Source organism: Osmerus eperlanus, chromosome 17, assembly GCF_963692335.1.
Source record: "Osmerus eperlanus chromosome 17, fOsmEpe2.1, whole genome shotgun sequence".
NCBI classification, from domain to species: Eukaryota; Metazoa; Chordata; class Actinopteri; order Osmeriformes; family Osmeridae; genus Osmerus; species Osmerus eperlanus.
Window position 1 is genome coordinate 3,220,034 of NC_085034.1, and position 27,196 is coordinate 3,247,229.

At 44.6% G+C, this 27,196-nt stretch overlaps 3 protein-coding genes across 14 annotated transcripts in view; 1 reads left to right on the forward strand and 2 right to left on the reverse strand.

Annotated features, from left to right (window-relative positions):
- Nucleotides 1-755: 755 nt before the first annotated feature.
- On the reverse strand, nucleotides 756-12,250 carry LOC134037365 (ATP-binding cassette sub-family D member 2). The gene is made up of 10 exons (XM_062482587.1): nucleotides 11,303-12,250; nucleotides 10,851-11,031; nucleotides 9,939-10,060; nucleotides 7,700-7,862; nucleotides 7,001-7,095; nucleotides 6,146-6,291; nucleotides 5,433-5,578; nucleotides 4,340-4,424; nucleotides 4,111-4,236; nucleotides 756-3,971 (listed from the first exon to the last, which is right to left on the reverse strand). The coding sequence occupies exons 1-10, from the start codon at nucleotides 12,248-12,250 to the stop codon at nucleotides 3,758-3,760; spliced, it is 2,226 nt and encodes a 741-aa protein (XP_062338571.1). The 3' UTR covers nucleotides 756-3,757.
- A 10-nt stretch (nucleotides 12,251-12,260) lies between these two features.
- On the forward strand, nucleotides 12,261-17,377 carry LOC134037367 (uncharacterized). Of its 12 annotated transcripts, XM_062482600.1 has the most exons (13): nucleotides 12,792-12,937; nucleotides 13,189-13,228; nucleotides 13,326-13,464; nucleotides 13,590-13,722; nucleotides 14,087-14,144; nucleotides 14,301-14,439; nucleotides 14,473-14,564; nucleotides 14,637-14,764; nucleotides 14,912-15,036; nucleotides 15,123-15,192; nucleotides 15,279-15,687; nucleotides 15,888-16,602; nucleotides 16,820-17,377. In XM_062482600.1, the coding sequence occupies exons 1-11, from the start codon at nucleotides 12,915-12,917 to the stop codon at nucleotides 15,373-15,375; spliced, it is 1,044 nt and encodes a 347-aa protein (XP_062338584.1). In that variant the 5' UTR covers nucleotides 12,792-12,914; the 3' UTR covers nucleotides 15,376-15,687; nucleotides 15,888-16,602; nucleotides 16,820-17,377. The 12 variants fall into 12 exon arrangements, 11 of the variants coding, with proteins under 11 accessions (XP_062338582.1, XP_062338579.1, XP_062338584.1 ...); XM_062482590.1 differs by having other exon boundaries at nucleotides 14,301-14,764; nucleotides 15,279-15,494; nucleotides 15,593-15,687; XM_062482599.1 differs by having other exon boundaries at nucleotides 14,301-14,564.
- The window catches only part of LOC134037366 (proton myo-inositol cotransporter-like), a 28,325-nt gene continuing 18,284 nt past the window's right edge, over nucleotides 17,156-27,196 (reverse strand). Inside the window, exons 5-10 of the mRNA XM_062482588.1 lie at nucleotides 22,999-23,162; nucleotides 22,656-22,776; nucleotides 21,613-21,738; nucleotides 20,526-20,644; nucleotides 20,005-20,157; nucleotides 17,156-19,775 (exon numbers count right to left, since the gene is read on the reverse strand). Of these exons, the coding sequence (XP_062338572.1) occupies nucleotides 19,549-19,775; nucleotides 20,005-20,157; nucleotides 20,526-20,644; nucleotides 21,613-21,738; nucleotides 22,656-22,776; nucleotides 22,999-23,162 (910 nt within the window). The 3' untranslated portion in view covers nucleotides 17,156-19,548. The remainder of the gene's footprint in view (nucleotides 19,776-20,004; nucleotides 20,158-20,525; nucleotides 20,645-21,612; nucleotides 21,739-22,655; nucleotides 22,777-22,998; nucleotides 23,163-27,196) is intronic.

Here is a 27,196-nt window from a genome sequence, read left to right on the forward strand (position 1 = left end):
GAAGCCACGCCTCTTGAGCTGTACCAATCTGAAGGAAAATCAACCTGAAGTCACCTTCCCTATACAGTGGTTGAAGTTTTAAATACAAATTATCATTAGAACAGCAACCCATGAGGAATTAATAATTTACCATGAAAAAGAGGCAGAAAAGACATTAAGGTATGGTAAAAATTGAAACAAGACGTAAATTATAGCCTATTTAGCATGAATATTAAGAAACTAAAGAGCTTTGTTTTATTACAAAAGCTCAATCGTGCAAAGAATGTCTAAAATTGCCGTTATGCGTTTCCGATATAAACGTTTAAATCGTCCCTGTGATGATGCCTGTCGTCTAGAGCCATCATGTGGGCATCAGATGGCATGGCTTCGTATACTCCTGCAAATCATCAAAGCAGGTTAATTTAGCGGCAGCACCTTTCTATCCACCAGATGGGGGCAGAGAGATACCTTGGTCTCTGTCTCAATTTTCTGTTCAAAGTGTCTTAAATTGTATCGAGTATATAATGAGCGTAGAAACTCTTAATGGAATGGAAGGGGTAGTTGCATGAGAAATGTGCTAGGTTTATATACGTGCTTTCCCCCGATAAATCACGACAAAAGCCTCTTTACAATACGACTTAAACGATCACTAAGCACCCACATGAATTTTCAGAAGTTGCATGCTGGTAAAATTCCTTGCATCTCATGGCCATTGTAGGGCTTTGACCTTTAGAGTTTAGAGTAAATAACAAACAAGATACAACTGTACGCTTGCGTAGTGGTTCCATATGTCATTATATTATTTTATTAACAGGAAAATACATCTTAATTTTCCAAAGTAAAATTTTTCATTAACCAAGCACAACCATGATATTTAAATGTATTTAAAAATACATGTATTAATACAGTATACAGTACAATACGGTATTTTGTACAGCTTTGTATGTTTTACATTTCTGATGTTCAACTGTCAAAAAATGATAATGGACAGCACAGCCGTCTCTCCAATGCAGAGTGGGATCATGTAGTGCTGGCCAGGGGAACAGCTTGTTGTTTCAGCATAAAAAATACAGGTGATAGTAAAAGGAGCAAAAACAGCTATTGTTATAGAGACAAAAACTGTTTGTCTTTCAATCCAGCATTTTGAGAGACAGTGAACTGGAGTGGACAAAGCGCCCTTATTTAACAAAAGACCAGTTTGCTTCCTACAAGAGATTGGATTTTTGCTCAGCAGAATGATTGAAACATGTGTTAGTACAAATGTGGTCCCATTAAAACAAATTTTAAAACAAATATGGTTGATGACAAAGTTGATGATATTATACATACATGTTAATTACATTCAATTGTTTAACTTACAAAAGGAATGACAAAATAATTGTATCAAAGTATTCTTAGTTAGGACATCATCCATTTAGAGGAGCATACTAGCATCAGCCGGCATCATCTTATCAGTTGCTTGTTTCATGAGTACATATTTCATTTGTATTTTAGATTAACTATATATCTTCATGTTGCAATCTTGTCAGATCTCAAGAATCATCTCATCTACTAACTTATCAACTTCCAATTTCCCTTTTTAGGCTCTGTTTCATCCAGCAGTATGACACACCACCCGTCAGCAGAGTCTTAGTGAAATCAGAGCCTACTTTCTGTGCTATAGTGCAATGAGTGACACGTTCTCCAGCTATATCCACTAGGTCTTCTTCAAGACACACCACAGGGACACCTCCCAACACACACCTCTTTGGGGTCCCAGAATAACAACCTTGAAGTTATTCTAAACATTATAAGATTATTATTATTACAAGATCCATCTTGGGGCATGCTAGTTCCTCTCCCAGAAAGCTTTGCTTCAGCAGCGTTTTGGAGAAGACACCAAGGTGGAGAAAACGTTAAAGAGTGTAAATCAATCACCCTTTACATGCAAATAAAGTACTTTAAGGAGTGAATTATTTTTCCAAAACGGAAGCTAGCTAGTTTTAGTTAGCTTCCGTTACCTAGCAACCTAGCATAATACTCGTAGCAATGCTACTACCTGCTAGTGTTACTTGTTAGCCTCCTAATTGTAAATTTTGAAGCCATACTATAGCGTTTGTCATATAGTTTTTGTCTATCGGAAAATAGTCGGTTGGAATGTTCAGAATCACATATGTGTGACGCTACTCCTTAACGGGTTAAACAAAGTGTACATATCTAGTAACATATGTATGACTTTGGCCGATTTGAATTTCTCTTTCAAGACAGTCAGCTAGGTTGGGCCTTTAAGGTAGACAAGACAATGCAGTCATGTGATTGTGTCCTACAAATGCTGCTGCTGATTTGATTTGTGGCAAGAGCAGTCCAGAGTCCATGTGGGGTTACAGGCCAATCAAATAACTTGGCATTATTATGTGCCAACCAATCAGATCTACTGATATTAGATGGGGAGAGTGATTGCATTGTGGTAAAGCAGAGATCTGATTGAAGCCAGGCTAGCAGGCTACTGATTGACCTACACTACAGTAACCCAGAAGTCCTGTGACACAGATTTGTTATAGCGCAACATCATGCTACCTACACACAGGTTGGAACAGAAACAAAATACTGCTGAACATAGTGAACAATTCATGAAAACGATCTTGGGGGGAAAAAACATATCAAACTTCACAGTAGAACAGTCGGGATCAGTTAGTTGGTAAACATAGAGGAAGGTAAACTAGGCATCTGTCTTTCAGACTACAGTTAAACATGTAAAACCTCAGAAAGCTATTCTACAGATGAAAGCTACAGTGGTGTTTGTACCAAAGGAGTCCAGAAACACACTGAGCATGTCCTGGACAAAACATATACCTAGGTGCCAGTCACTGTGGACAACAGGCAGAATGCATTGTCTTCTGATCCACACACTGGCTGCAACATCCTCTGATCTCAGAGCAGTGGGGTGCAGGGGGAAGGGCTTAGTCAGCTCATCTGCAGTAAGACCTGACAGCTGGACCCTACTGGTCACCGGGGAGAGGGCTGCATTGTATTTGCTCAGTAAACCAGAAGCCTTTAACCATGGGCTCTGACCCCCGTCACTAACATATCCCATAATAGCTCCAAGATGGACTCCTTGTTGCTAAAGCAGAGCCAGTAACAAAACGTATCAGAAGATGATTTAGGGCCAGTGTCTGAGGTATTATCAAGACTAGGATTGTGCTCTGGATGTGTGTGAGTGAACACACTGAGTATCATAGGGCTAGAGACTGCTTAATCCAGCCCCACAAACAAAACAGTGGACTAGAAACACAGGATGAGGAAAGTGGCATTGTTTACTTGACTTGCAAGTACTACACATTCTGAAAGACCACGTAAAGTAGCGTGATTTCTCTATGGAATTGCCACTGATTGTTTCATTTCAGTACTGAGAGGTTAAAAGCTGTACAAAATAATTGATTTCTACACTATCAATTTAGTAAAATAAACAAAATACTGCTTGTCACACTGAGTGAAAACGTTGAATTAAATACTACTTTTCCAGCACTACCAAACTAAAACAGCTCTCTAAAACTTAGTAAAGTGCACAAAATGTATATTAAAATCAACACGACCACTACAATGACAAACGGACATTGTTAGAAAAATCTAAATGTCACCAAAATGTTTATCAACATACAGACATACAGTATGTTCTTGTTGGTGTGTGTAGAAAAGAAACATAATACTTTAACTGATCTGAGCCTTTGTTTCTATATCTCTCCTTCCCCCCTCTCTCTCTTTCTCTCTCTGTTTCTCTCTCTCTCTCGTTATCTCATTGTCACTCCTCTGCCTCGTCTGTAGTTTTCAGAACAGAGTCTTCTCCCAGTATCTTGCAGAGCTCATTGAGTCTGTGTTGCATCTTAGGAATTCCTGCCAGCTGGGATTCGAGACGTTGTTTTTCCTCCGTGAGCGAGAGGCGTGTAGCGGTGTCCAGCTGCTCGAACCGCCAGCCGCCCTCGCCGTCAAACTGAAGCAAGTGAGTGTGGTACTTCCTGTGGGCACAAGGAGCCAGACAAGAGGACCATTTCTGGGGTTAGGATGTGACCTTTATGCAACCGTGAGAGGTCGGGTGTTTTGTTGTGAGCTGCCGTGTTCTATGGTTTTGTCATGATGTGTGCTTGTGTCGCTCACCAGAGGGAGGGCCTGTGGGTGATCGATAAAAGCGAGATCCCAGAATCCTTAGCAGCCTGGAATATCTTCCCCTCCACGTCGATGCTCACAGCGCTGGTGCACTCATCCAGCAGGGCATATTTGGGCCTGACACAGGAGATCAGGAGCATGAGAACCCAGGCTGGAAGAGCAGTACTGCTGGACTAGTAAAGGTGCAGTCTGTGAATTTAAAGACTGAGTTTTCTCTCACCGGTGGTAAAACATGCGGGCCATCCCCATCCTCTGCTTCTCTCCTCCAGATAGCACATCCTTCCAGTCCATCTCTGCATCCCAGCCTACACAAACAAACACGTGTTTTTACTTCATCATACTAACAACAAACAACACATCACTCTGTAGTTTATGTCAACATATTTCATAGATGTCCAAACTCCAAATAATGCCTTCTAATCCAGACCCTAATGTAGAGAGAAAAGAGACTGCCTCTTTCTCTATACCCTCCTACTTCGCTTGTGAACAATAATCTCCTCCGGATGGAGCCCAACATCAGGAAATCTGGATTGCAGAGATTATTTGAGTTAATTTAACCCAGGCTGCGAAACTCTGACATGCTGGTGCGGGGACAGAGCTACCATTCACAGTTTCTAGACTCTGAGCCAGGGGGGGGGGGGGGGGGGGGGGGGGCGGGGCACAGGCTTAGTGGCCAGCCCTGACAATAGGCCTGCTTGTTTACAACAGAGAGTGGCCACCAATTAGTGCCATGCTTGTTCTGCTAAATAAAGCCTCCAACGTGAAGGGAAATTGAAATCACCTCTGTGGTAATAATACCCAGAATCAGAATCCGGTTTATTCGCCATGTATGTTATACATACACAGAATTTACTGTGGCAGGGAGGTACTAAACATATATGAATCTTAAATTAAGTAAAAGTACAAAAGTTTAACTATTTCTAAGAACTGAACAATCTAAGAATACAACAATTTAAATATGAAATAAAATATATATAAAAATAAGAATGAGCAGCATGAGTGGTCAACAAAGTGCAATCGGATACTGAGGTAAGGTGGCTTGTGCATACTGTAATTGCCATTAGATGGACTTATAATAGTTAAGTAAGTGAATGAATGTCAATGGGAGTCCTTGGCCTTGTTGAAGAGGCCCAGACAAACATCCCATCCCACCCCACCCCCTCTCCCCTGGTACCCACCTCAGACAACCATCCCACCCCGCCCCCACTTTCCCTTGGTACCCACCTCAGACAACCTCCCACCCCACCCCCACTTTCCCTTGGTACCCACCTCAGACAACCATCCCACCCCAGCCCCTCTCCCCTGGTACCCACCTCCCTCGCGGGTGACGATCTGGTTGAGGTTGACTATGTCCAGGATTGCCTCCAGGTCCTTGTCCCCGAGGCCTCTCTCATGCATGTCCTCCAGGGAGTCTGGGTAGATCACCTGATCCCTCAGAGTACCAATGGACATGTAGGGCCTGGTGGAGAGAGGCTGGGTTTATCATCCATGGAATGAAACAGATCTGGAAGGCTACACTCGAGGATTAGGCTACTAGTCCTTAATGGGTCCTAAACAGTCATAATTTTGCTTATCTACCACAAATTCAAACCAATCCCTTACCACTCATAACCAACCTCCTTGTGTGACTCTGACCGCTAAAGCTTCCTGTTATTACAGGAAGTGTTGTGCAACAGTAGGATGGTAGGTGAGTATAGGTTAGGTTAGGGTACATCTCAGTCTGCACCTGAACACAGCTGGTAAATATTTCACCCTACCCTGCTCTTGTTTCCCCCCATCAGGCTCTCACAAAGCTCAGGTTACACTGGTATATGTTACCACTGCAACTACTAAATACCCCTCCACAGGATGTATACACTTTATTACACTGTACCACCAAATGTGTGGGTTCACAAGCAAGACTGTGCATATAAGCATGTGTGCATGTGTACATGCTTAAGTATATGTGTGTGTGTGTGAGTGAGTGAGTGAATGAGTGCATTGCTGCATGTGTGTGTGTGTGTGTGTGGGGGGGAGGGTCCCTCACCTCTGTGGGATGTAGAACATGTGCTGGGGTGAGGGTTTATGCAGCAGTCCTCCGTAGACAGGCCAGAGACCGCTGAGGATCCTGAACAGAGAGCTCTTCCCACAGCCGTTAGGACCCGTGATCAGCAGGTGCATCCCCTCCTCCACCTGAACCACCAGCGGCAACATTACACACCAACTCACAACCCTGCTGTTTAGTTTAGTCCAGCTGTACTGAGCTTAACCTCTCTCCACTACTTTCGTTTATATGCCATCTGGCAGTAATGTAGACACATTTTGTGGAGTCACAATGACCCGAAGGTTAACAACGACCCACCGTTGTGTTGCGACAACTTTACCCAATACAAAAACAAATAAAAAGCTTTTTCTTTTAACTTTCGCGCTGTGAGGGATCTGAGACAGCCTGACGGTTAAAAGAAAATGCTTCAATTTATTTTTGTATCAGGTAAAGTTATCGCAACACGACGGTGGGTCACAATGACTGAAGGGTCACAATGACCCAAAGATTACACAAGGGTTCAAATGTACTGCAGAGTCCTTAATATCACCAATCCTCTACTCAATACAATGTACTGTCTCCTCCAGCAACTATATACTGGGAATCAACACAAAGTCATCCCAAGCCTGGGATGACTGGCTGTATCTTGAGGAAACCACAGAGGAAATGGTATGTGTAATTCATTTAGTACTGCTGGCAGAACCACACCTGCTCAGCATTAAGTCCCTGTTTGAAGTTAAACAGCACCTAAACGGTTGTCTGGCCTGTGTCACATGACCAGCCAAGGGTCTGTGTCACATGACCAGCCAAGGGTATGTGTCACATGACCAGCCAAGGGGGAGCAGAGCAGCCTCTCACCTTGAGATTGAGGCTGGACACCACCACGTCTCCGTTGGGGGTGATGATAGGGACGTTCTCACACATGATGCCCTGGTCCACGTCAATCACCTTCCCTGCAGGGGACAAACACACAAGCAATGGTTCAAACATCTTTTTCTTTTTTTTTTTTTACCTTTCCAAAAAAACTTTTTGGAGAAACTTTTTGAGGGCAAATCATTTTTGTACACTTTTTTTGGGGGAAATATTTGTTCAACATTCGCAAACTTTTTTTCAGTGAAAGGAGAGGAGACATCCGTGAGAATTAGGAGATTAAAACAGGAGTTTTAATACTGAGGAGATGGATGAGTGATACATTTATTCAAATGTTTAAAAGCCCAAACATACCCCTGTGCCAGAAATACACAACTTCACTCAAATGCAGGGAAATGAGTGGGCTTGTTTGTGTGTGACTGTGTGTGACTGTGTGTAGTTGTGGCTGCGTGGGTGAACATAGAACATTTCCTTTTGGATGTCCTCCTCCTCTGTGACTGGTGAGATTCTCACGGATGGTTTTGAGTTTTTTCCAGAGGAGAGTTCTTTTTAAACTTTTTTTCCCCAAATATATTTAAATTTTTGTTTTCGTTTTTAAGAGGAGATCAAATCCTTTCATTCTAAACCCAAAGCTGAACCTACATGATCGGTACAAGTGAACGCAGGTACGAGAAGGATCAGGCCTACCTTTGATCTCCAGGGGTCCCTCTATGTGCATCTCTGGCCTCGCAGCTTTCTTCTCCCCTGTTGCGGATGACCCTGATGAGCGCTTGTACACACCTCTCTGTACCTCCCCAAACACCAGGAACATATTGTGGACACGTGCTGTGTAACCTGCCAGTTCCGTGACCTGTCACAGATAAGCACAAAGTTGAAAGGTTGTTCAGGGGGATAAACAGACCATTAGCTGAGTCAGGGTTAGGGTTATCTACAAGCTCCGGTCATTCATCCCACGGCATGTTTTATGGAACAGTACATATTTATTGCTCACCAATAGATTTGACTTGACCCCAAAACTGTTGCAATGTGCATGTATAGATATGTGTATGTCTTTGGAAAACATCTAATAAACATAAACATGAACAACAGGCGTATTGCTGATGTATAACAAAGCAACCAATATTTAAAAATCCAGTCAGAATTCATGGAGGGGACCAAGGCCACAGAGTGAGTACAAGTTCCTAATCTTATCTTAAGTTCTTGCAACAACAATTTCTCTTGTACCTTAATTTCACTCAACAATGGTCCCTGTTTATAGCTGTTTTGGAAGACACATTGTTGGAGAGAGCACACACAGTACATGACCACAGCCAGTATTGTGTCCAGGGGGGGGGGGGGGGGGGTGTGGAGGCACTGTCAACAGCAACCCTAGGCTGGGCCCTGGGAGAGGGTAGGCGAGACACAGACAGTCTACCTGGGGAACGAGTCCCTGTTGGGCCAGCTAGGAAACCTGAACACAACAAGACCCTCACCACCTGTGTCATCTTTTATAATGTGGAACAATCTGTTCACCCTGATTTCTGCACCTTTGCTTTTTAATCTATACAGTTGTCATCAATGATACAAGGATACTGGATACTACCGTATACTGGACGTAAGACATTCGTTCTACAGTAGGTCTTGCTTGGTACGAAACAGCATTATACAATTCTGTAGCCTTGTTTTCTGAAGGGTGATATAGCGTACAGTGGTGTAGCACAGGGTTCTGTGAGGTGGAGTTGACCCCTGAGAGCCTGGCTAGTCTAGTTGGGTGAAGGATCAAGGATCAACAGGTGGAGGATTACTCACGGCTAGGCTACAGCTAAGCTGTACACAAAAGAAGAAAGGAGGGAATAAGAGGAGATGAGAGGCGAGGAAGAGAGAGGAGTCCTATACTATGAGTATACTCCTATAGTATAGAGTATAGAAGAGAGGAGATGACAGCAGAGGAGAGGGCAGGGTTAAGGCTGGTGTTGTATGCTTCTAATGACATGCTTAAGACATGAAACTTAAGCATGTATCTCCAACCTTAGGTAGATGTGAGCATGCATACGGCCTCAGGAATGTGTTGTTGCTTTCTCTCTCTCTCTATCCATTGCTCACTCCAGCCCACATCTCAGGTCCTGCAAGCAGGGGCATGCTGGAATACTTACAGTATACTGTAGTAGGCTGTAATGATTCCTCCCTCTTGTTGTCCTCTGCTCTACTGACATTGGGTGGATATGCATCTAAGTGTATGCAGTTGCATATAGACTAACATACAGCGGTATTTGTTTAGATGCATATCTGAGGATCTGATTTGCAAAGCAAACGATTTGGAAAACAAAAGAGGTATGTCTCAATTTCTCGTGCTGAACGGTTAGAACTCCAGCCCACGCACAGTAGAGATAACCAGACAGAAAGCGTTAAGACACAGTGTGGCGTTCTGGCTGTTATTTCAGTTGTGGTTTCTTGGGCTCTTTTCTTTAACTTCCCATTACTGCTGGGTAATGACCAAACATGAGACGCAGGCTTAGAGACACACATGAATAGAAATAAATGGAGCTGTTTGTAATGCAGCTAAATAAAATGACCTTTTAGGAAGGATCCTCTTGTGTGCCGAATACGGCCACATTTTGAACACATCATGGATGTTAAAATAAATAAACAAATTGACCCATGGTCAATGCTCTTCAAAACGATTGCTAAATACCCTGATCTTTTTCTTCTTTAAACTAGATTTTATTCATACAGTGTATATATATATATATATATATATATATATAGAGAGAGAGAGAGAGAGAGAGAGAGAGAGAGAAAGACAGGGAGAGAGAGAGAGAGAGAGAGAGAGAGAGAGAGAGAGAGAGAGAGAGATCGAAAAAAGTAGACTGCTATCTCAGGCCTGGTGAGTTTATTTCCAGAAGGAAAGAGGGTTGAGGAGCAGCATAAAGGAGGAGAGAACCATCACCTCTTTGTAGGAGGACATGATCCTCTCGATGGCATCTGCTCCTGAGGCCAGGAGGTTGCGGGCGGTGGTGAAGGCCTCTGTTCTCTCACTCACCAACACGTGGGTCTGCCCATCCGCAGTCTCTGCAGGGGGGAACACAGACACCGTCAGGTGGCATCCTGGGCCCTGGGTATCCTGGGCAGTGTGTGTTTGTATGAGTATGAGTGTAGGAAGGAGAAAGATAGATTATGTATGTGTGTGTGTGTGTGTGTGTGTGTGTGAGAGAAAGAGGAGAGGGAGGTGAGGGGAGCTCAAGTACCACCTAGCTACAACAGCTCAATGCAAGCGTGGGTAAAGACAATAGGAAGAATACGAAGAATTCCTGATCAACACAACAAAAACACAACCTCCTGCAGTCCATGCCTCTAAGCCACACTGATGGGAGGGAGGCACTTTTGGGCTTCCTGCTGATTTAACAAATGCTTATCGGCTATTGTGTGTGGGAGACGTCTGTTCTTCCTCTGCTTTGTTATTACAGAACGTCCCCTAGACTGCCCTGCATGAGATGAACCAAGCTAGTAGAACGAGAGTGCAAATGACAGAATATAAAGAACAACCAGGCCTATTGTCAGATGGCTGAGTGGTGAGGGAATCGGGCTAGTAATCAGAAGGTTGCTAGTTTGATTCCCGGCTATGCCAACCAAATGATGTTGTGTCCTTGGGCAAGGCATTTCACCCTACTTGCCTCGGGGGGAATGTCCCTGTACTTACTGTAAGTCGCTCTGGATAAGAGCGTCTGCTAAATGACTAAATGTAAATGTAAATTGTTAGCTAGGTATGATAATGAACAGCAGCACAAAAAAACAAAACAATGGCGTGCAACCAAATAACAGGAAGTGCCACATCCCCCTCGTGTGAAGGAAGCAGACGAACCGTTGTCAGCGAAGCCCGTGGCTGTGATGATTGGCACGGCGACCATGACCAGCCCGCTGCCGCTCCACACGTACTTCATGAGGAACTGCTCCACCATGATGTACCACAGACGCTTGGACAGGATCAGGTTCATCTGCTCCGCCAAGGCCCGGTAGCACTTCTGAAGCTGCTGCATCTCCACCTGGCAAGAAGGGACACCATACCACCTGTCTTTACCTGTATCCCAGTGTTCTCACAACAGAGCTCTCTTCATGCAGCAGCAGATACACTGAATATGAATGTTGCTCTATAAATGCCTTGGAAACAATGTGACATAGTCTAAAGAAAATAATCAGACATCGAAATAAGGGGAATGACAGTAGGGCAGTTTGAATAAGATGTGATGTCAGCGTGACATGACATGCTATCGATCGACGTGGTGAAATTGTTATACACATCACAAGGCTGTATACCTTATGGCCCCTGTAAAAGGCTATCTCTTCGGCATTGGCGATAATTCTAGAGTGCACATAGCGCAGATATCCCTTCCTGTGGGCCTCCTCTGCCACGAGTTTGCCAAATTTCGGAGAACAGGCCCGCAGAACCTTAGCGGTGGCGAACACCACCAAGCCGGCTAGTAGTGTTGGCCCGCTGGCGTTGGCGCCCCTGGACCGGGCAGTCTGGATGAGAGTGTAGGAGGTGAGCATCACGTCCAAGATTGGTTTGGTTAGGTTCGAGTAGAGATGCGCCACAGACTGCGAAAACATCATGACGTCCTCAGTAAGAGACTGATCCGGGTTCGTCAGTCTCCCGTCCATGTTACTGACTTTATAATAGGTTTGATCTGTAAAGTAAGTCTGGTATGCATGGTTCACCAGCCGAGTACGAAACGCCAAGGCGAGCTTGCACTCGAGGTAACGGATCGCGCTGTTCACAAAAGTAGCAGGGATGGCTATGAGGATCCATTTCATCAATTGAATCGTGAAGCTTCTGGGGTCCTTTTCAACGATTGTTTTCACAATCTTACCATCCAAGCCTGCGACATATATAGACAGAAACGTCCGGGATATCAAAGCAACAGAATGCAAGGAAAGCAAACCGAGCTCTTTTGAAATAAGCTTCGGGAAGAGGATTTTGATGAGTTCAAGTATTTGCTTAAAAAATTCAGCATTTACTCCTGGGGACTTACTTCGACCTACAATTTCTACGTCTGTCTGCGACGAAACTGATAAAATAGATCCATTTTCCTCTGCTTTAGCACCTTGGTTATTTCTGCTATTTCTTCTTCTGGTTATTTGCCTGTAAATGATAGGATATAGCGTTTTCACACCGTAGGCAGCGGCCGCTAGAAAGACGGCCCGCTTCGCCGCAGTCCTCCGATCCCATTTCACTCTGGACACAGCATCAAGAATATTGGACATTTTTTCTACGGTGAGATTCTAGACCCAGCTAGTATTCTGTATTAGTCCCATACGCATCCATCTCTAATAAACGATTGACTACTAAAATGAAAAAGGAGTGCAGATGAAAGAGACTCCCCCTTTGATGGCGTGATGCAGAAGGTAAAAGACTGTACCGCTACATTGCAACATACTGTTTCCGTGAGTGGGTTTTTCAGCGTTTTTCATTGGCAACTCCCCCGGAAGAAGACGATTGGTTACGCCATGGACGTATTCAAATACTGTATATTAGACTGGCTTATCTTGCCTACTGTACATTCATATTTTTAAAATGAGCCAAAGTGTCTTGAAACTAAATTGTTGCAAGACATCATAGGATTAGTTAATAATAGCATTGTGATCAGAATTCAACTTATGACTGTTTTTAAATGTACGTAGTTGCTGTAAATTATCGTTATGTTTTTGCCTCGTGAAACCAGTAGTTCTCACGCGCTATCCAACCGCATCGCGCAAGAGGCCAAATGAATTTGGGGTTATTACAATGATAATCCTAATACTAATACTTTGAAGTTAAGGTTTATGTAACTATATAGCCGTGTTGATATTTTAGTTTTGTTCAGTTTTATAATTGTTTTCTTCAAACGTTATTTTGCCGACTGTCAACTTCAGCCATATAGCCTACAAAATGAACTGGGTTGGAGGTTCAAGGTAGCCTGTACAGTACTGTCCAGTGTTGACAATATTTCTGCCAAGGAAGTTAGCTTCAGTTCTAGCTAGCTACTGTCATATTACTTAGGTATTAATACTGTCGTTAAATCTAGCCTTAACGTTACATCCGGCCCACATCATAATAGCAACAGACTGGCCTTTGCGTACTGTCTGTAGAAATTATTTTGGGCAACAACTTTTACAAAAGGTTTTGATAAGGTTTCCATTTTATATAACGCTAATCAACATAGGAACCGCTTTATGATGAGAAACGACCTGAAGAAGCAAAGGGTACGTTATCTTGCTAGCTACCGTTTAGCCAGTCAATTATCATTTAATGCTTGAATATACAGATGAGACATGGTTTTGGGCGTTTTTTTTTTATCAGGAGTACTTTGAAAAGAAGAAAATGCAGAGGAAAACGAAAATACCACTTCCGACCTCCCCCAAGGGCACTGGCTCTGGCAGTGTAGACCTGGTGACATTATTCATAGTCAACCAGATAGCTTCCAAGAAAGAAAACAGTGGTGAGATCAAAACATCATAACATGTTATCATAACATACAGACACAGCAAAACCCCACATACTACACGCAAACACTGACACTGAACCCAGCAATAGCCTAACTGTTGAAACTGTGCTGTATTCCAGAACTACCTAAAATAACTCACCTCAACGATAACAGAGGATGTGTTGGGTTGATAAAAGGTGAACCTTTGGAGCTACCCATGAGCCCCTGTTCTCCTTCTCGTCTCAGTCTTGTAGAGAGTCAGCCACAGTACAGGTATATTATTCTACATTTACATTTAGTCATTTAGCAGACGCTCTTATCCAGAGCGACTTACAGTAAGTACAGGGACATTCCCCCGAGGCAAGTAGGGTGAAGTGCCTTGCCCAAGGACACAACATCAGTTGGCATGACCGGGAATCGAACTGGCAACCTTCGGATTACTAGCCCGATTCTCTCACCGCTCAGCCACCTGACTTCCCCCATTCTACATTAGTAGTCCCATCATCACATCAGTTCTCATTTATGGCCCCAAAACATGCAACTTGTAAAACCCTGCTGTAAATCTTTACCTAAATTGTAAGTAATTGTAGTCATATTCCAATGTAACTGCTTTTATTCTATTGTATTGTTACTGTAGTTTCCATGGAATTAGAAAAAGAAAGCATTGCTTCCCTGAGGGATTCAAGTGCCAACAGGTGTGTTCAAGTGTTTTGCTCTCCCTCACACACACACACACAAGTGTGACACAAGTAAAAGTATTCATATTCTCAATACAAATCTATTAAAGTGATACGAACATTAACAAGTGCTACTTGTCTTACCGCAGGATTAAAGGATATGTTTCTCCACAGCTATCTCCAGTGCTTGAGTCCAACCTGTCAGACAACAGTGCATCAGATTACCAGCTGGCCCACATAGCTGACACACTGAGCCCCTTCTCCTCCTCATCCTCCGCCTCTTCTTCAGGCCTGTTCCCCCTCCAGCTGAGAGGCCAGACCCAGCTGTTCCCCCTCCAGCTCAGAGGCCAGGCCCAGCTGTTCCCCCTCCAGCTGAGAGGCCAGACCCAGCCGCAGCGCTCCCCTCGTCCCCGGGGCGCCACCTCTGAAAAAGCCCAGGTACTGAGTTCCTCTCACAGTGAATGCCGATGCAGTGTTTATCTCAATGTTACTCTCTTCTTTGCCTTCCAGTTCAGACCTTTCTCCCAGCCTAGGGGGGTGAGAGAGAGCCCTCCAGGGGGCGCTGGACCAGAGGGATCCCCACGGTTTCATCAGACACCCTCGCTGTCCACAGTCCTGTTTGGAAGCACAGGGTCAGAGTGAGATACTTTTCTGTGATCGATGCGGGGATTTGACTGCTGTAAAAGTATATATTTTGTAGCATCATCCAAAGCATTCACCTACTTTTCATGTGTTATGATGTTGGGGGTGTTCATTTTTTTACGGTCTTTATTTACTGTTTTCAGCAGCACAGAGACCAGAAACGAGGACATTCACACTTTGGGCTTCTCTCTCAACCAGCCTGACACTGAGGAGCTGCTCAGAGAAGAGGAACCTTTCAGGGGGTTCAGCAACGAGTTTAGGAGTGATGGTAGTCAAAACATGGTGCTCTTAGCGGTTCAGTTATGTAATTAGACCAGGGAAAGTTGGCATCACATTTCTTTGTTGACATTTCAGATTATTTTGGGAAGGGGATTTCAAAAATATCTCTGAAAGCAGACTCACAAAACTCTTCTTCAAAACCACCGTAAGTCCAATGAGTTATTTAAAACCATAACAGTACACCGTAGAGCAAGTTATTACAGTGGTTTGGTTTTATTCCTCTGGGATTAGGGATGTGAAGCAACCACACAGCATACATCCTATACCAGACTCCCTCACCCAGGTAATTGCAGCAACTCTCATTAAAAAGGACACTAGTTCCCCCTAGTGGCATAATTGGAAAACAATATTAGGAATTTAGATTCTAAGCAATTGTAAAACATGTCTCAGTATTAATGTCAGTTTTTTTTCAGCAACAGCTTTCCGACTGTGCTGACGTCACCTCCTGTGAGTTTACTGACACTATGAAATCCTACATATTTGGATTTTATTATAATGCTTGGGTGGAGATTAAGTTGACTAATTTCCTGGATGTTTTCCCAAAGCATGTCTGGAACAGAATCATGCTTCAGTGGATTGCGGTGGATCTTCTCCTAGTTACTCTCCTAGAGGAGGTTACTTTAGCTCAGAGTCTGATGATGTAAGTTCTCAACAACTGTTCTCATTGGCCTAGAATACCACAGGAGACAGTAGTAGGGTTACAGCAATTCATTACATAGTGGATTGCATGGCTTGCATTTCTGCATGATAAGTAAATGAGTACTGTACACATGACAATAATGCACAGAGGTCCATGTTTGATATTGCTAACATCCTTTCCAATTCTACATGCTGCCTAAGGTAGACGATTGCCACCAGTGTGTGCAGGAACGACCTGCTTCAGTCCCAGCTCAGCCTTGCCCTGACGGGACCCTGGGCGCCAGCAAGGCCTCTCCGTGGAGTCCACCCCCCGCCCCCTGTCAGCGCAGCCCAGTCTCCAGGAGCAGCTACGACCTGGGAGCGGGAACGAGCCCTGGTCTCTCTGAGAGTCTTTGTAACTGTGCAAGTTCAAGCTGTAGCCTGACAGACAGGAGTGGGCGTTATCAAGCACGAAGCTTGATAACGGCCAGAAACAAGATTGTGTCCACCCAAACGCAAGACATGGGGACTCAGACTGTTTTGACTGAAACCTGCCAAACAACAGAAGCTTCCACTCAGTGTAGCTTTGCACCTGAGCGCAATACAAACAATCATTGTCAATGTTACACTCTTGGCAATGATTCAAAGCAGTTCTGTGTGGCTGCTGGTGGTGTAGTACTGACCCAAGCCCACAGGAGGCAGGCAAGTTCCAGAGATGGAGATCTGAGACACGGAGCACGGCCAGACTGGATCAGAGTGAGGCGAGAAGAAGAAGAGTACACGCCCTTGAGGAGAGCAACAACAGGAGAGGACAGGACTGGACACCTGTCAATCAACTCTGTCCAAAAGCCCCTGCACCTCCTCACAGAGAGCAGCGTGAGCATGCAGAGACCGGCCACTCCCATCCTGGGAGATGTGCTGAGCACCAATGTGACAGGTACATTTAGCACGCCAGTCACTGTCTATGTATTGTAGATCAGTTTCACATCAATACTAACAATTTATGGGGTACATTTGTAAAAATTCGCTACGAAAGGGAATAGTTTTGTGATGATTTGAGTTCCTCCTCTGTCAAAATGTAATACAAGATTGGAAATAAGCTGTTTTACAGACACGTATGGTCATGGTTTTTTCAGTTTCTATTTCTGTTGCAGAATCAGATAAGCAGATGGATCAAGGAGTAGAAAGGGTGAAGAGAGAGAGAGAGGTACTCGACCCTGTAGAAAGAGAGGGGGAGGCTCTCAACACAAACCTGGCTGAGAAGCAACAGGAGGTCACGTCCCAGAATGCAGTTACCAGGCTGTCAGAAGACGACCAGACTCTCCACGAAATATCAGATATTCTGCTTATGTTGAAGGAGAGAAAGAAGAGCGAGGGCAATGCATGAAAACGGGAAGTCAGGAAATGTGCTGGGGAGAATGAAGAACGAGGGAGAGAGAGAGGAGAGTACATGTTCTAGGCTTATTTGGTTCATGTTGACAGATCAGCCATGCTAGTCTACATACTTTAATTGAGAGTGCAGTTTGCTCAGCTGCCGCTCTCAAAGCCTGAGGGACTTTCATCAACACAAAGCGAGACGTTGCAAGATTAGTCGTTTATTTCTTTCACAAGATACATATTCAAGTGTTCCTATTTCATGAATATTTAGTTGTATATAATATAAATTCTAGCAAAACATTTACAGCAACAATAATTAAATGTACTATACAGCACTAATAAATAGATTTTTTTCTCCATATTTTACTACTTCCTCAAACTGTAGAAATACTGCATTTAATTGTTTGACATAGAAAAAAAATCACCCATTCACCATAAATACACACATGATGTCCCAATTTGGAATGAAAGCAAAGGGCTACAGTACATGACAAAATGGATTTTCAAGAGTTGACTTTCCTTAATCAATGTAATAATCACGTAAAATATAGATAGACATGTTTTATATACAGTTTTTGTGGTGTGCTAGTGTGTGTGTGTGTGTGAGTGTTGGTTAGACTGCCCTGCCACACTGGTAGAGTTGATTTGCAATAAAGCACTCTCTTTAGAAACATCTGTTCTGCCAAGACAGAAAACATTGAAATCAGAAAGCTTTAGTAGTGTACTGTTACCCTATTGTGCCTTTCTCTGATAAAAAGGAGAAACAGTCTCATATTTATGCACATTTCTCAAAAACTCTAATATGATGGCTATTAGGAACAATAATTAAATAAACTCTTTACAAAGAACCAACTAACTACTCTGTAATTAACAGTTAAATAGAACGAACACTTTGAAATAGAGGCCCTTGACTAAGAACCTGAATATCACAGGCTATAGAGACAGGATCATATTTTTTACTTATTTTGTTTCGTCACAGAATGCACATTCTTTAAATCTTAGTACTGTTACTCTGTTGAACACATTTCAGAGATTGCTATACACATATCTATGTGCACAAGAATACAAGGTGTAACCTCACACAGTTTTACAATAATATATACATAAAACAACATTGCTAAGTAAAGCACTCCTTGGACTTTTAGAACACAGTAACCTGACTCTTTCACACAAGTGATATGCATGGCAGTTTGTACATAAGGCTCTATAAAGGAAGACACAACTTAAGTGTGCGGAAAAAAAACACACTCCAAAACTGTTTCCAGGGAAATCAGAAAACCCAAAAATGCATATTACATAATACTATATACGTATGGGTATTTTCAGAGTGCATGTAGTATTCTTTGAATGAGCAGTTAGACAACTTCGGAAAACAAAAAGGTAAAATAAATCCTGAATTCATCACGGATTTGAACGGTATCAATACATCATGAGTAGAATTTGTAGAACAACACAAAGTTCTAGTAAGAAACACCTAACAGTGACAGGTGCCCATCAGAACAACAGAACAACAGCAAAGCGCAAAAGATCTAGTGACTGAAAACCCATTAGTAGTGCTACAAGCCAAGAGGACATTACTGAGTTGAATGTTTCATATAGAAAGGCATACTGGTATTTTAACACTGAATATAATACAAGATCTCTGATTCCGCCTTTCTAAAAGCAAGTGGACATTTGGGTTAACTACAACATTCAGTTTGCAACATTTGGGTTAGGTTGGGAGGCTTCATGTCCATTCAACTTATACTGTACAATCAATTGGTGGTAGGGAAAAGGCAATGGTTTTATCTGTATTGTAATTTTCCTGCTACAGTGCGATTGAAGAGGTTCTTTGAATACGATCCACATATGCTCAAACTACAACACCAACAAGCTATCGCCGCTAACTCTGTTGCTAAGCAACAAGCTGGTTATGGGTGAGGAAATCCAGCAGCATATATGTAAAATATCTAAATGGAGACACTATAAAGATTTGACCATACTTATCCAAGATCAATGCATTTCTCACTGTCTGGTATAGGATGATAGAGAACTGAGGTGATTAACTTCGCTGAGTCTAGTCTAGTTACAGAAGTAGATAGGTGATCTCTACTGTAGAAACGAACCAGAGAACAGGATTCTGGGAGGTTGTGCTGTACAGTATATCAGGGATGGACCAGTGCTGCAGCCATCCCACTAAGTCGCTTGGCGTTATGGATTTGTTTTCCAGCCCAGCACACCTGACAAAACCATGGGACAGACTCCACAATGGAGCGTGGTTAATCGAATGAACCAGATGTGGTAGTAAGCGGGTCTAAAAACTAGCCTGCACACATACCAAGCCCTCCAGAGCCAGAGTTGCCCATCCCTGACCCTACCCAGCCTCCCCACCCCCTCCCACTCCCCAAGGATGACACACAGCTACAGATCACGGACCACACATTGAGAACAGGGGTTGCTAGGGGCCCACACGCAGCCCCAGAGCTAGGCTGACCCAGACCTAGACCTCTCCAGGTCCAGGATGCTCTCACTCCACGTCGGAGGCGTCGTTATCCGAGAGGTGGTAGTTGCTCCCCTTCACCCTGATGTACTCCACCTGACGGCCCTCGTCTGACTCCGTCACCCCGCAGGAGCACAGCTGGCTGTCGAACAGAGACTCAATCTCCTCCAGCCGCCGGCCCTTGGTCTCAGGCAAGCAGCCGTAGATGAAGATGAAACCCAGCAAAGCCATGGCAGAGTACAGGAAGAAGGCCCCTGGAAACATCAACATCAACCAACAACGTGTTATGGATGGATGTCTAAAAGGTCAGTTCCTCAATTAGAAGGTTTAGAAATCGTTCTGCGTTTAGAAATCGTTCTGCTGATAAATCAATGGCGAGTCCTGTGCTGTCCCTTGCCAGGAGGGCTATTGATCAGTAATTAGTTTGCCGTAGTAGATGAATACTGAGCCATGTGTGAGTCATTGACCCCGTGGTTAGCTCACCGTAGTATGTGAGGTACTGAGCCATGTGCAGGAAGGTGAAGGACACCAGCACATTAAAGCTCCAGTTGACGCCAGCAGAACAGGCATTGCCTGTGCTCCGGGCCCAGAGAGGATAGATCTCGGAGTTGATTGTCCAAGGCATGGGTCCCATACCTGGGATTGGAGAAGGGAGAGTGGACCAAAGAGGATGTGAAGAAGATTGAAGGTGGGTTAGAAGAATAATGTTTGATACAAAGCAGAAAGAGAGAGAGAGAGAGAGAGAGAGAGAGAGAGAGAGAGAGAGAGAGAGAGAGAGAGAGAGAGAAGAGAGAAAGAGAGAAAGTGAGAGTTAAATTGAATTGCATAATCCTCTAATGGACATTTGGTGCAGTAGATGGAAAGCACTCAACACTGCTCTGGGAGGACAAAAGACCCCTGTACATGGCTTTAAAATCTACTGAGGATTTAAGAAAATATTGAAAATACATATAAATAGGAAAATAAACAAATAAGTACAACTCCTGTCTGTTATTGCGTGTCACCTGGAGCGAAGAAGGCCAGGTAGGACACCAGACCCAGCAGGACCACCCAGGAGTAGGACGTGGGGCAGTAGTTGTAGGCCCAGTATGTCTTCTCTTTCTCCTGGGTAGAGTTGGAGCACCTGGACACAGAACCAGAACCACGTCAACAAAACACTTACGTAACTACACGTAATGTACGTTTACACAAGGTTGTCTCCTCTGCCTGCACACAAATAAAGCATGCACAGAATTCTTAACGAAAGTTTGAGCACCTATGTGAAACCAATTCCCCTGTATATATCAAATCATTCTGCAGGTGTGATTATCTAGAGTGATAATAAACCTTTTTCACACATCGAAGCCTGAGTAAAGTGTCAGAGTCGGAGAGGGGAGTTCATACTAACGGCTCCCATCTGCAGCTACTTTGCTGGGTGTCTCAGGGGAGTGCTCTGAGGCCTGATGCCTCTCTCCCAGGCTGGGGAGAGAAGTCTGGCTGCTGCCTGCTCACTCTGCTAGGTGAAAATGGACCAGGCAAAGACAGACCTCTGGACTGACTGCAGAACCTATTCCCACTTCATTCACTTCAGACACAGTTAATAAGTGACATGCCATGAAAATTGTTAGAATGGGGAAATATATATCATTTACATTTAGTCATTTAGCAGACGCTCTCATCCAGAGCAACTTACAGTAAGTACAGGGACATTCCCCCCGAGGCAAGTAGGGCGAAGTGCCTTGCCCAAGGACACAACGTCATTTTTTTGGGCACGGCCGGGAATCGAACTGGCAACCTTCAGATTACTAGCCCGATTCCCTAACCGCTCAACCACCTGACTCATTTAATATACATGCGAAAACCTGCAGTGTCATACCAAAGTCTGTATGACAGGTTTAGTAGTGGCAGGAATGGTGTGTTAGTTGTTGAGGCGAATTAGATTGAAGTGAATAATTCGGAGGTTAGAGCCATCTCGATTTTATGATGTCATAGTTGTTGTTCAGAGATTCTATAGCGTTCTTTCGTTTCCGAACATATTCCTTTTCCAGCACACACACACACACAAACACACACACAAACACACACACAAACAAATCCCATCCTGTGGCTCACCTGCCCCATGCTGCCTGCTCAGTGGAGGCTGTATTGACTGGTACACAGGAGGAGGCAAAGAGTGTCGTGCTGTTCTCACGGTAACAGAAGCCACACCCCGGGTCCAGCATGCACGGCTCACACATCCTGCAGTCAGGCGGATCAGAGAGAGAGGAGACACGTGCGGGGTCATTACAGTGGGCTGTCCCTTAATGGACACGGATTCAGGCATGTGTGTCTAAATAAACTGAATGGCAGCGAATGAAATGACTCATGAAATTAAATACATACCTACTCCCCTTTCTGAGACTGTCATTGCCTTGTTTGTGTTTGTCTGTCTGTCTGGTGTGTGTGTGTGTGACAGAGCGAGTGTGAAGTGGAAACTAATGCTGTTTGGGGAAGAAGGGTTCAATGCAAGGGTTGTTGCTATGATGACATCATTGTCCAATCCTGTCGTGTGTCTCAGAACAGAGAGAAGCAAGACCAACTGCAACACATCAGTCTATCGTCTGTCTATCTATCTTTCTCTCTCTCACTCTCTCTCTCTTTGTGTCTCTCTCTCTTCATCCCTCTCCCCCTCTGTCCTCTATCTAACTCTCATTTTATGACACGAATGCCAGCTGATACCCTTCTGTTGCTAATGGCGACAGGTATTTTTGTGAAAAGGTTATTATCACAACAGACAGATTAAGGTCCAGATGAGAGCCCAGATAAACATTCCAGATGCAACTGTGGGTGTGAGAACATAAAATGATGGCATGAGCTATGAAGCATGATGGGCCGTCAGACAGCACTGTACATTACTCCACCTTGATTAGAGAGCAGACTGTCATTCTCCAACACTGTGTATAGTGCTTAAAAGTAAATGGAGATTTGTGGATGCACTATATGTCTTGTACCATCAACAGTGGAACAGCACTGTATGTTAGAGTGGAGCAGAGCAGCGTAGAGTAGAGTACAGTAAAACCGAACAGAACAGAGTAAGGAAAATAGAGTAGAGCTGAATAGAGCAGAGCAGTGTAGCCCAGAGGAGAGGAGTGCAGAGAAGAGGTTTCATAACTCACAGGTGTGTGGCGCAGGTAGAGTTGGCCACGGAGGGGTCTGTGGGGTGGAGGCTGATGGGAGGAGAGTGCTGGGCAGACAGCAGGAAGCCAACAGCCAGCAGAGACAAACTCACACACGTACCTGGAAGACAAACACAGCATACTGTCTACACAGGGCATGTTCCTGCAGCACACACGACACTGTGCAGTCCTTCACATTCTCGATCATCAATATGGTCAGAGTAGGTATTTCTTACTAGCTTATTCTTATTCTCATTTCAGTTCCTTGATGGCTGTATCAAGGGACATTTTAGAGTAGATCATGTTCCAATTTGACCTTTAACCATGAACTCTGACCCCTTACCCAGCATGCTCCCCAAGGTGAGTTTCCTGCGGCCCACCCTCTCCACTAGCCACACCCCCAGCAGGGTGAACAGGAAGTTGGTGGCAGCCGTGAGCCCGGCCAACCAGATGGCCAGTTTGTCGTCTCGCACTCCCGACATCTGCAGGATGGTGGCGCTGTAGTACCTGAGGGCACAGAGAGGGAGGGCTGTCACTGGTAGGGTGGCAGCTTTGGCAATGAAAGAAAATGACGGAATGTTTACGGAAGAATGGATGATGGGAATAAAGAAACACTCAAGTAAAGAGTGAGAGGAGGAGAGAATAAAGATCAAACGTCTGAAATCGGAGAAAATGTATAGAGGTTCATGTCCTACTGGTCCTCTCCAGCAACAACAAGTGCTCTCTCTCAAATCTCCCCAAAAAAAAACATGTTTTTACCAACCAATGCCAAGCAACAAAAATAGAACCCCTCCATTCTTCTCTCACTTCCTCCATACTTAGAGGCTTCAAACCCCACCCCACCCCCACACCCCTGGTGTCCTCCACCTCTCTTAACCTCTCCCAGCCTCCCCAAGCCTCTCTCTCTCCTGCCCCCCACCACCTCTCTCCTGCCCCCCAAGCCCCAGCCTGTGATCATTAGACTCCTGCTGCCTGAGCACCACCTCTCCAAGTCAGATTAGCCACTCTACACATCATCAGGCCTGAGCAGGTCATTTTTTAGCCCTACAATCAGGCCTCTTCAGACTACAGAAACTGCTGCAGAACCAAAGAACCATGTGGAAGCATACGTAAATAGAATCCATTTAAATATGTTCCATAACAACATAAACTGCTGATTACTGTTTTGTTTTTTTAAATGACCTAAAATCCAAAGTGTGTGAACACACACACGCGCGCACAGAATAGCAGTTCCCCACTCTCACCAGGACGATGCAACAAAGGGAAAAACAGTCATTAAAAAGTATAAATAAAAGATCCCCCTCTCTCTTCCTCTATGAGGAAGGATGATTAGCATGTTGTTTTCTTTCCTCATCTCTAATTCCAACTCCAAAAACCAGAGGGCAGGAAACACAGAGAGCCTCGACATTTTAAAGGCTTTCTATTTTCCTACGCTTCTAACTCTGCACACCTCTGTTAAAGCAGAGATGTGTGGTGTGGTGACCACACCCATGCTCATTACCAGGAAAGCTAGCTGGACAGAGTAAGACTGGGACTCCCTTCAGGCCCCACGCAGAGGCATAAAAACATGTCAGGAGGAAGGTAGGAAAAGGCTGCACATTTCAGTCCTACTTTAACACTCCCTCAGATCCTCTCCCTCCATTCACCTGTCTGTCCCCTCTGCCCGCCTCACTACCATGGGGAGTAGAGCATTCAGCCGCTTTGCTCCCCGTCTCTGGAATGCACTACCACCCCAACTAAGAAATATTGACTCATTCCCCCATTTCAAATCGGAACTCAAAACCTGAAAAGTCTGTTTAAAACTACATATTTCATTTGATGTCAATTACGCTGCCTGCTTCTGTTGTTTTTAATGTTGTTGTATTCTTTGTTTTTAAATGTATTTTATATCCTGTACGCCGGTGTCCTTGAGTGCCGAGAAAGGCGCCTTTAAATAAAATGTATTATTATTATTATTAACACACAAACACACACATGGTCCCAGAAAGTCTGAAATAGGAGGTTTGGCAAGCTGTGGGAGTAAAATCACCACTTCTCCTCCAGCGCTGACCTGCTGTGATCCATCTCTGCTGCACTCAGGCTGTTTAGCGAACCAGACCAGAGGCTGCAGCTCACACCTCTACACCTCACTCCGAAATAGAACTGGAAAAACAACTCCGCCACAGTAAACCCTGACTACCGTCAATCGTGAACAAACACGCCCATAATGACATCACTGGTAGGAAAGCGGACGGGCTATCCACGGATTAGATGAACAAGGTAGAATCTACTGGATCTCCAACTGTCCACCTTCATCAGAGTCATCAAATGTTCACAGAAGCAATCACATTATCACAGCTCCTGGTCTACTGGCTGAGGCTGCAGGCCCTTTACAGAAGGGCAGTGCAGCAAACTGATTTGCAATCAGTCTTTATGACAGAGAGCTATTTAAGTCCAGCAAGGCAAACAGCTCTGGGGCTAGCAGTTTGTGCTGGTCGGAGAGCTGTCAGCTGTTATCTCTGAGACTGGACCCTAGTCTGCATGGTGACAGACATCCTTCTCTGTCAGAAGCCTGCCAGCAGCTCAGACACCAGGCTGACATGAGGAGCCCCCTATTGACCAGTTGAACAGATACCCATGGTAGAGTCAAGTGCAGGGCCAACAAGATAACAGAGAAAATCAAACACACACACACACACAGCTGCAAAATGCAAATTGCATAGAAGCCACAACAAGGGAATGAGAGGAGCGAGGCTAGGTGTTCTGTATGTAGAGCGTGTGTGTGTGTGTGTGGACAGTATGTGTGAGGGGAGGTGGGTGTTTGGTGATTTGTGTATCTGTGTGTGTGTCGGCGTGTTAATTGCATGTGTATACAGTATATGTGTGTGTGGGCGTGTGTGTGTGTGTGTGTGTGTGGGGAGGTGGGTGTTTGGTGATTTGTGTATCTGTGTGTGTGTCGGCATGATAATTGCATGTGTATACAGTATATGTGTGTGCGGGCGTGTGTGTGTGTGTGTGTGTGTGTGTGGGGGGGGGGGGTGATGAAGATGTGACATGCCATGGCCTTGCCCCCTGTTCTGAAAGTGGAAACAGTCCGTCGCCCCTGTTGCTCTGCTCTAGATTCAATTCACACCTCTGGTCCCTGACATGACGAGGGTGACAACACGGACAGCAAGGAGGAGGTGCGGGAGAGAGGGAGAGATACCCCATACTTATGTGTTGTGGTAATCCATCGAGTGACAGACAGACAGAGAGACAGACAGACAGACCGACTGACAGACAGACGTAGGGATGAGAGGGGAGAGGTGATTGCAGAAGGAGGAGGGGAGAAGAGGGGGATGAGAGTCTGAGTGGCGCGGGTGGATGAGCACAGATGACACTGACAGGTTGATGAGAGGGTGGAAAAAAGATGTGTGTGTGCGTGCACATTTCCAGCACGACAAAATTACTTTATCTTTATATACCACGAGAAGAAAAAAAAAGAAAGGAAGAAGGAAGGAAGGAAGGAAGGAAGGAAGGAAGGAAGGAGAGAATGTGGATGGAAGGAGAGAGGTAGGGAGTGGAGATACTCTGAGGTGCTGTTAGTGACAGACTGGTTGCATACTTTTTCCTTTTTACTTTTTATTGACCCGACAGAATGGATGATGACCCACACAGCACTTTCTCCCCCTCCTGCTTCTTCAACCTGCCGCTCCTTCCCTCGCTCTGCTCTGCTACCTCCTGTTCTCCACAGTCCATTTGACACTGAAGGTGAGAGGACATGAGTCACTCTGACAGTCGCAGTGTACTAACACTCCTAAACTGGTCTGGATGGACAGAGAAGGATGGAGAGGAAAGACAAAGAAAGATCAAATACAAAAACAGAACATTGGACGGCCGGAGAACTCAAAGGTAGCAGACCAGTAGTGGTATAAAATAAATCACCCATCGAAACAGGCCTATAAGAATGGGCCGTAAAAGGTACCACCTGCCAACCACATATTCATTGCAGACAAAACCTACCAGGCTAGTGAACAAGATGGCTGCTGAGACCAACCAACCACACTAAAACCCACCACAACAACTATCTGAACAGGGCCGACTCACTGATTACTCTACAAGGATATGGTTATTGCAAGGACAACCAATTTTTTAAGGAACAATTACCAGGGCAGTGATGGCTGCTTGTGGATTAGTAAGATTAGAGGCTTGCTTGTAAGTGGGAGGGCAGTGTATGTGGCTGTGTCTGAGTGTCTGCGTGCATGTGTGTGTGTGCACATGTTTGTGTTTATAGGATAACAGTGTGTGAGGTTGTGGCAGCGTGTGTTTGTCTGATTAGGGGGAACATTAGCATAGTGTAATAACCCAGAGAGAGGTCTCTCCCCAGCCTGTCAGAGAGACAGCAGGGTAGCAAAAGGTCTCTCCCCCCCGTTGCATGTCGATGGTTTTCTCAGCACCAGCAAGGGATACAAGGTAGCAACTGTTACGATTTTCAAATGTAACCAGGTCAAAACACACACACACACACAACACACACACATACAAACACACACACATTAAACACACACGCACATACAGGCTGA

Excerpts from the sequence above, each read along its gene's own strand:
- LOC134037367 (XM_062482589.1), top strand. The coding sequence starts at position 12,915 with ATGAACTGGGTTGGAGGTTCAAG. Across the intron at positions 13,465-13,589 it reads TTCCAAGAAAGAAAACAGTG|AACTACCTAAAATAACTCAC; the intron begins GTGAGATCAAAA and ends GCTGTATTCCAG. Across the intron at positions 14,145-14,300 it reads AGGGATTCAAGTGCCAACAG|CTATCTCCAGTGCTTGAGTC; the intron begins GTGTGTTCAAGT and ends GTTTCTCCACAG.
- LOC134037365 (XM_062482587.1), bottom strand. The coding sequence starts at position 12,250 with ATGTCCAATATTCTTGATGCTGTGTCCAGAGTGAAATGGGATCGGAGG. Across the intron at positions 5,579-6,145 it reads ATGTTCTACATCCCACAGAG|GCCCTACATGTCCATTGGTA; the intron begins GTGAGGGACCCT and ends TCTCTCCACCAG. Across the intron at positions 4,237-4,339 it reads GCCCGCATGTTTTACCACCG|GCCCAAATATGCCCTGCTGG; the intron begins GTGAGAGAAAAC and ends CTCCTGTGTCAG.